An 8,520-nucleotide genomic window follows, 5' to 3' on the forward strand; every position below is an offset into this window, starting at 1 on the left:
TTTGCACAGGGAAACAACTGAGATGAATTCCAAGTTCCTTTAGAATTTGAATTACTTTGTAGAGAAAGAGGGTAGAAATAAAAACAAACCTGAATTTTTTGCAAGTTTTCTTTGGCTTCTTTCACAAGATCCAGCCAGACTTCCTGACCATAACTCCCAACAGAAGCTGAAGCCATTTTCTCTAAAATAGTGTTTGCTTTCACCTGGTATACAAGCTGTTTGAAAAAATAAACAGTTTCAGTTTGATGCAGTTAAGTTTAAGCAGACAGTCCTCAAATGACAAACTCTACACTTTTGTTAACTTTCCTTTCTTTGTTTTATTTTAAGCAACAGTTTCCTGCAAATGTGCCTTGTCCTGATCCAGCAACAGTTATTTTGATCAGAAGATGTACTTCTACACCACTTCTCCTTGCAAGGTTTGTTAGTTATTGTCAATACAAACATAGTTCACCTCACAGTCAGCTAATTTTGAATTAGTTTTCGAGTAGTTTTGTAAAGTAACATTCCATGTATTTGTAATATTTGTAATATTTTCTGTTGGGCTATAGGGCAAGAAGCTTACTCATAAATTCAGTTGTACTAATTAATCTTAAATGTATTTCTCATTGAGCAGCTTACCTCAACATCCAGTCCAAACTGAATAGCAAAGTTCTCTGCCTCGGTGAATTTTCGTTTGTGCAACAAACGACTCAGTCTGGGGGTGAAAAAGCGAAGTAAAACCACTCCATAGAAGTGCCAAAGCACAGATTCAAAAAAAAAAAAGCTCATAAAATAGTGTTTCACAGAAAACAGTACCTATTTTCTGGCAAGGCTTCAGTTAAACTCCTCATCACAACTATAGAAACTGGATCTTCAGAGGGCCTGGGGGTGAGAGGGAATTCAGTGAGCTTCCTTCCAAAGAGGGCTGTTTCATAGTTAATAATTGCCATTTTTATATAACCATGATCTGGTAAGAAACAAAATATTATCTTACATCTGAGGCTTTTCGTGAATTCCTTCCAAGAAGTAAATTGTGTCCTGGAACATGCAGAAACAGAAATCCTTAGGTGGTGAAGGAAATCAGCCCTGAGAAAGCCCAACTGTAATGAATCAAGTGTGTCTTAATCTAGAAACAAACTCCTGCTTCTCTCTCAGAAAATTTTTGTTGGGTTTTTTAAATGTCTTTTTAAGGAAGCTGTTTACACAGGAAGAGAAGTAATTCTCTCATCTGAACTGAAATAAATTCCAAATAAATCCAGAGCACTTTTCTACGCTTAGAGAGCTTAAAATTTCACACAGTTTTTAGCTGTAAAAGCAGCAAGAACAAGTGACAGTACAGTTAAATATTGCAGCAGACCTGGGCCTAAATTTCAACTGTTCATTTTGCCATAGAATACTGTATTTCTCCCTATCCTTTGGGGACATCACTTAAATTTTTCTTTGTATAGTTCTTGCACAATTTCTAGCACAAGTTGATTCTAATCTAACAAGAATAATGTGGTACCTCTTCAGTATTTCTATGTATTAAGAGAATTATATTTCTTCAAAGAACAAAAAGAAAATCATCTAAACCTACTGTGCAAATCCCACTTTGAACAAGGGATGAAACACCAGATACTTCCAGAGAATACAGTAGTTGCATAGTGGGCAAGGCAAAAAATTTTAGACTTCTCATCTATTAAAAAAAGAGAAAACAAACAAAGAAATCAGAATTACTTTTTTTCCTTACACTGGTGACAGAGGGAGGTTTGCAGAATCGTTTCTGAATTCTGCTGCAGTTAGAGGGAAGGCTATTTTTGTAAGTTTTTATGGAAGGCAGATCTCCAGTTTGAGAAAGTTTAATGAAGCTTCAGATGTTGCCTCTCTCTCTCTGGGCCCATTATGTATAATTAGGCAGGTTTAATTTAATGTAAAAAAATGTATAATGTTCATCCTGACATTCTCTTTCAGTGCTGCACCTGGAGGGAGATGCTGAATGCAGCAGAGCTGCTGCTCTGGAGAGATCTGTGAAGGTGTAGGTGAGAAGGAAGGGGCTGAAAGAGGAAGATCTGCAGAGGAGGTGTTTTTCTTTCTTTAGTTGTTTCCCCTCAAGATAACTTTGCAGCTGGGAATGCTAAAATATAGTTTTAGTGTGGGAATTTTTACACTGTGTTTCCTTTGGGTTGTTTTCTGTCCGTTGAAAGAAATGCAGTTCTCTCAAGGAGGATAACAGAATGTTGTTAAACACTGCAAAGCACTTTCCCCCAGGCTTGGGGGGAAGGGAGACAAGAGAGGCAGTTTAGAAGTGTAAAAAGCCAGCCTGGCTTTGGTGTGTGAGTAAGACAAGGCTCCAGCTGCTGAGCTTTTTGCCCCTGCTAAGTTTGGACTTAGCAGAGTATTTGTGTCCCTGCAAGGATGGAAAAAATCTCTTCTTCCCACCTCAGCTGTGAGTTGTGGCTGTCCTGATTAACCTGCCTCCATCAATTCTCACCGTGTGTAAGACAACAGCAAACTTTGCTGCTCTCCCTTTTCTGCTCACCATTAAAAACCCCAAACAAATAAACCCCAAATAATCCATAAAAAAAAATCCCAAACAGCAGGACAGCTTGCCCTGGTCACATCCCAATAGCCTTCTATTTATATTCTGAAATATAGATGGTCACATTTCAGGTTGGACTTTAAGCTCCTGAGAATTCTCTGTGCTCCCAATATTTAGCCATTCACCTCCTCCCCCTTTTTAGGTTTCCTGGGAGCAATTGCATAACAGTTGAGGAACAGAATAAAAGACAGAAACACAGATTATAAAGAGATATCTAAAGAGATCATACCTGTCTGTTATCTGGTATTGTCATGACAATCAGTTTAAGGTTGGCAAGCCCTTCCCTACAGAAGGAGAGAGAGAAAAGAAAGCAAAATATGCTGTATGAATCTCATGTTAAAAGTATGAAATATTCTTGCTTCTGACTTTTAGAAAATTGAGTGTTCTGAGGAAATATGTAAATTTAAATATGCTGCAATGCACCCAAAAATAAATGGTTTAGTGTGTACAGGTCATATATTTATCTTCTGATATTTTAAGCTTTTCACATAGATCTGATTTTAGTTTTTTTAAACTGGCACAGAGCAATAGAAAGAGCCAAGAGTCTTGTCTTTTAATCTTACTTGGCAAGAAAATTGACAAGAAAAATATGAGAGCACCAAGGTTTTCTTTTCTAAGACACAAAGCTGAGGATACCTACAGTCCAATTATTTGACTGCTGACTAGAAAAATTTCAACAGAGGTTCCTAAAGATTCACTGCCACAGAAAACCAAGTGTTTGTGGCACATTTCCTGTAACTCCAGACAACTTCTCCCTTTTCAGAATTGGGGCTGTAACACTTCACTTACCACACAACCTGAGAAGAATCTGATTCTGTAGTTAGAAGAAATTCTTCAATATGTATTGAAGGCCAATCCCAAATTAGAGTAAGAGAATAAACATCCCACACACTTAAGATGTTCTAGATTAAAACAAAATCAGATATGATTTCAGATTTTCTTCATAGAAGACTTTTTTTACTTTTTGAGCAAAATATTATCATATTCCATAGCTTAAAGAATGAACAGGAGTAGAATAAAAACCCAAACAAACAGGAAGATCAAGATATTCTGTAAATATAATCATCTTTATTTTATAGAAACTCTATTTTAAAGCTATTATTTTATAAATATGTTTAGAAGCTCATTCAAGAACATTGTAAAACAAAGACTAAACATTGCACACACCTCTGTATCTAAAACAAAGAGCAGATTGTCAAGGACTTGAAGTTTTGCAGCACCTAAAAAGTAACAATAGTCACATAAATTTATTATTTTTCTTGGGAAACGCATTTAAAACAAAAACATAGGCAAACATAAAACTAAGCACTGGATGCCTATGGATGTTTAACTTCATGGGACTTCCCAGGACTGTGCAAAGTTTAGCTTAAAGAGAACTGTGATTGCCATGTCTCAGTTAAACTCTGCAATTCTGAAGCCCGGTTTTGGCTGTACCTTTACAAGAAGTGTTCTCTTTGGTAAATGTGTATTTACTAAAAACAGTGAAATAACTGAAAAATTGCTATTTTCTGCAATTAAACACGAATTCTACACTTGTCCATAAAACTAAAAAGCCCTTTTTACCTTTGATCAGACTTGAATCAGCAAAACTTTGAAGAGTCACCAGGGCGTTGGCAGTGTCCACCTCCCATTTGGAGAGCACGTGAGCTCCTTTCCCCTGGGAGGGAAGGCAAAGGAAAATGGGGTTCTACAGCAGATAACTGACCACTGACAACTGCTCTTCAACTTGTAAGGCTGCAAAACTAACTTACACTTGATTCCTATATTGATGTTCAGAAAAAATACATTAATTTCTTTATTTTTAATTTAATCTTTTTCCTTTCTCCTTTCAAGGTAAGGGTTGGACTCTGTGATCCTCGTGGGTCCCTCCCAACTCAGCATATTCTGTGACTCTGTGATTTTACTGCAGTGATTGGTACAGTCAACAGTTTATGGTTCTTTTAAAAAAATATTTCAAAAACTCCACTTTCCATTCTTATAGAACATAGAGGCTGAATGGAATTACACTGGACCCACTGAGAAAAATCACATTGAATTCAACAGGTTTCAAAAAACAAACTTGTTTCTAGTCTAAAATAACATTTCGAAATATGTCTATATTTTAATTTTTTTATTAGTTCCTCTACTTAATTTATGCTTAAAAGCTTTGCTAAATTGGACCTTGTTACTGTAGCAAGCCTTTGTTGAATGGGAAGCTGACTGGAAGATTCTTTCCAACTCTGGCTTTATCTTTGAGCTCAAGGATGAGACTATAAATGGTCCAGCCAGTTCAGACCAGGCAGCAGTGATTTACTGAGCTCATGCAACCAGAGTGGAAATATTTTCCCCTCATCCATCATAACAATGTAATTTCTGAAATGACAAGTTATTTTCTTATGAGAAAAAAAACCTACAGACAAGCTGCACAACTGATAACCTTTAAATTGACAGTGAGGAAAACTAAAGGCAAAAGAGTCAGTGCAAAAAGCTGATCAGGTTTTTAACCAGCTAAAGATAAAGTCTGTGGCAGATCAAAAAACAGCATCACTGATCACATAACAAGTGTTGCAAACACATCCTGAGTCCTCACCCCAATTATCAGATGGATCTTGTTCACTGTGTTGCTGATCACAAAGTCCTGGCAGGCCAGGCCGTGATGCTCCTCCGTGGAAATGAAAGTTGACTTTATCTGTCCTTGTAACTTGTGGGGCAGGAGATGAAGGGAACCCAAACAAATGGGGAAGAAAAGAAGTTGTTTATACCATCAGTGGAGAAAACCTTGAACTGCTCATTTCTCCACGTGTCAATCACAACTATGAGCTGGAATAATGTTACCAGTTTGCAGGTATGTCTTACTTTCTTTGCTGTAGCCATGTCCATCTTCTCAATTGCTAGACAATAGGAAAATAAAAAAATAAAATCAGTGTTAAATAAACTTTTTCAAAATTTAAAAAAGCCACTAAACATCATGTGGGACAGTTTAGTCCTAACCTGACTATGCTGAAAAACACTTCACCCAGGATCTTTGGCAGTGTCTGTTTCTATTGATCACAGTATTGAGTTACAGAGAATTAACTAATAACTATATTTATACAGCATGAACAATTTAAATGATTCCAAGTATTCTTAAGTACAGCTAAGATTATGGCTTAAAATCCTGTTCTCTAAAGCAGTGACTGAGATAAAAGAATTACTGGCAAAATCTAAAATAATTTTATTATAGACTTAGTTGTGTATTGGTTTCCCTTTAAAAAACAAACTCAGATTACACAGAAAATCCCAACTCAGTAATTTATTCCCATTAGAAATGGCATGGAAAAGCTTTTATAACACAGCTCTCCCTGTCCCAGTGAAATCCCAATGGGTTTGTAGCTCATCCTACCTTCCTGTGTTTTAGCAAGTGGGAGACACATAATGCAGAAACATCCATTGCTTGTGAGAATGAACATGTGATAAACACCTAAAAAAACCCAACACAAATATTTCAAACTTAAATATTCAAGAGTAAGTAAAGAGAATACTTGCTTATAAATAGGACAGTGAACTAACTGACCAAAAAAAAAAAATCATCTTACCAGTAGATCAGATTGTTTTAAACAAAAATTTTGTCATCTTCAACAAAGAGCAGAATCAGTTTTGTTTGAAATGATGATTTTTGTATGCAGCTATCAGACTGCAAATTCTGTTTTCATGGCAAAACCACATTTAAATACATCATATTGTGACACAACAAGGCTGGGGGCTTATGGAAGAGAATACTAAAATCTGAAGTCTGATAGAAGGAGAGAAAAGGAATTCTTTCTTTTTGAGCACTTTCATGTTTAGCACAGCCTCAAAATAGAGATAATGAGTTCTGAATCTTTGTTTTCTATGACATTTGTAAAATAATGAGACAAAGAATCTGGTACAGCTTTGCTTTGCATTGCACTTATTAAATGTACTTTTCTTCAAGCTTTCCTGTATTATTTATTTTGCAGTGTCTTTCCCTGAGAGATAATAAAGGGGAACAAAATCACAAGAATTCAGACAAGGGGGAAAAACAATCACACAATTCTTACCTGCATCTGCATTATCTTTTACAATAAAGAGGTTTAAGTAAGCCTTTTCTCTTGAAGAATTTTCAACCAAAATCTAAAATAGAAAGAGTATAAAGACTATTACTCTGTATTTTATTAAAAAAAAAAAAAGAAAATATTGATCATCAGCTCAGAATTTAAACTTTTTTTCTTTCATGAAGTACTGGTTCTTTTTTATACATGCAATTCCTAAATATATTTTCCGTATTCGTTACTCATGGGAAGAAAAGTGCCCCTTTTAGTGTTTGATTAGAATGTGTGTTAAAAACACAGGAATGTTTATACTTTGACATTTGGAGGAAAGATTAAAAAAACCTCAAGAAAGTCTGAGAACAAAAGGTTTTCAGCAAAACCAAACACAAAAGTTACTGTACCTTAGTCAGCAAGGTTTGTTTGGATGGAATGTGAATAAGATGGAAATTGCCACTTCTCTCACCAACCACAAGAAATTGTTTTTCTTGACACATACCAACTACATCCACGTTAGTATCTGAAAAGTTCCATGGCAAAATGTCAGATATTAAGATTTGGGTTTTATGAACAGACATTCACATTTGAAACACAGGAATTGGACAATACAGTGTCCCAGATTCCTTTAAAACAAACTATTTTGATTAAAGTAAGTACAGAAAAGGGAAACAGGGAGTGGGTTTGGTATCCATTATTCCCATTTCAATGAGAAGTTAGGAAGCATTCTAATTAAATTGCACAGAAATACTTAGTTCAATGTGTTGAGAAGCAGAATTTTTTATTACTTAGGTACTTATTACAATAGTTCCTTTTACAGGCTAGTTAGACATGCAAGACACTCGCTATGTTTTCCTATAAAAACAAATATGTGTTTTAAAAGCCAGTTTTCATTTCCAGCAGAATTCCAGAGGAATGAACTTACCAAACTGAACGTGGAGCAGAAGAGACAGCCTGGTGCTGTTCAGCAGTGCCACTGATCTGTCAACAACCACCACAATGCTGCCATCCCTTGAGCTGCACCCTTGGAGCTGTGGGTTAACAGAGACCTGGGAAGAGAAAGGTTGTTACAGTAACACTCCAGAAAATACGACAAAGAAGTTCTGGTGATCCTTAAGAAAAATAAAAGCACAGTTCTAGTGGATTGTACCTTTTCTGAAGATGTGATCTGCAGCAGTGTATCCACCTGGTATAATGCAGTGCCACATTCCTGTCCCAAACCCACAGGGAGCTGCACACTCCCTGTGTCATCGCTGAGCAGGATCTCGATGTCATTCCACATCTCGCCCTGGGATAAACATTTAGGGAACGTGTTGCAGAGCAGAGAGCCTTAGAGTTACACGACCACAGACAAATCAGTGATTTCATTATCGTGACACTGTGCCGAGGGGAAGGACTATACAAGGCTCATCACGGTGAACTGTGTGTGTTTAGAACAGGGTAAACAGTGTGGATCCCGGCCCGGCTGGAGGCAGCTTGGCGAGAACAGGTTTCGGGAACAAAATTCAGGGTCAGAGCCCTCTCTGCCACGCTGTGGAGACCCCCACGAACAGGGACCCCCATCCCCTCATCGGTGGAAAACCTCCACGCTCAGGGACCCTCATCCTCTGCTCCCAGGGACCCCCTATCCTCAGACCCCCGATCCCCTGCTCTTAGGGACCCTCTGCCCTCAGGGATCCCCCATCCTCTGACTACAGGGCCCCCGTGCCCACAGGGACCCCCATCCCCTCACCAGTGACACCCTGCCCCATCAGGGACCCCGTTCCCTCATCGGTGATCCCCCATGCCCTCAGGGACCCCGATCCCTTACCGGTGACCCCCCCGTGCCCTCAGGGACCCCGATCCCTTACCGGTGACACCCCCGTGCCCTCAGGGACCCCGATCCCCTCACGGCGCCCCCTCGGCCGCTCCCTCAGGTTTCAATTTGGCGGGAGCCGGCGC

The 8,520-nt window shown here is 38.2% G+C and overlaps 1 protein-coding gene across 2 annotated transcripts in view; it reads right to left on the reverse strand.

The window, feature by feature from the left end:
• Positions 1 to 8,418, reverse strand: part of KNTC1 (kinetochore associated 1) — a 35,271-nt gene extending 26,853 nt beyond the window's left edge. The window contains exons 1-17 of one of the 2 annotated variants that reach the window (XM_051785878.1): positions 8,390 to 8,418; positions 7,730 to 7,867; positions 7,505 to 7,628; positions 6,987 to 7,102; positions 6,595 to 6,667; positions 5,919 to 5,996; positions 5,393 to 5,427; positions 5,127 to 5,237; positions 4,121 to 4,214; positions 3,725 to 3,777; positions 3,347 to 3,459; positions 2,787 to 2,841; positions 1,556 to 1,654; positions 974 to 1,017; positions 796 to 861; positions 619 to 694; positions 90 to 215 (exon numbers count right to left, since the gene is read on the reverse strand). In XM_051785878.1, coding sequence (XP_051641838.1) covers positions 90 to 215; positions 619 to 694; positions 796 to 861; positions 974 to 1,017; positions 1,556 to 1,654; positions 2,787 to 2,841; positions 3,347 to 3,459; positions 3,725 to 3,777; positions 4,121 to 4,214; positions 5,127 to 5,237; positions 5,393 to 5,427; positions 5,919 to 5,996; positions 6,595 to 6,667; positions 6,987 to 7,102; positions 7,505 to 7,628; positions 7,730 to 7,861 — 1,395 coding nt within the window. In that variant the 5' untranslated portion in view covers positions 7,862 to 7,867; positions 8,390 to 8,418. Of the gene's footprint in view, positions 1 to 89; positions 216 to 618; positions 695 to 795; positions 862 to 973; positions 1,018 to 1,555; positions 1,655 to 2,786; positions 2,842 to 3,346; positions 3,460 to 3,724; positions 3,778 to 4,120; positions 4,215 to 5,126; positions 5,238 to 5,392; positions 5,428 to 5,918; positions 5,997 to 6,594; positions 6,668 to 6,986; positions 7,103 to 7,504; positions 7,629 to 7,729; positions 8,300 to 8,389 lie in introns of those variants that run through there. The other variant, XM_051785880.1, reaches the window with a different exon arrangement.
• Positions 8,419 to 8,520: the final 102 nt, after the last annotated feature.

This window comes from Manacus candei, unplaced genomic scaffold (assembly GCF_025592945.1).
Source record: "Manacus candei isolate 608988 ecotype Guabito, Panama unplaced genomic scaffold, ASM2559294v1 h1tg000020l, whole genome shotgun sequence".
Lineage (NCBI taxonomy): Eukaryota > Metazoa > Chordata > Aves > Passeriformes > Pipridae > Manacus > Manacus candei.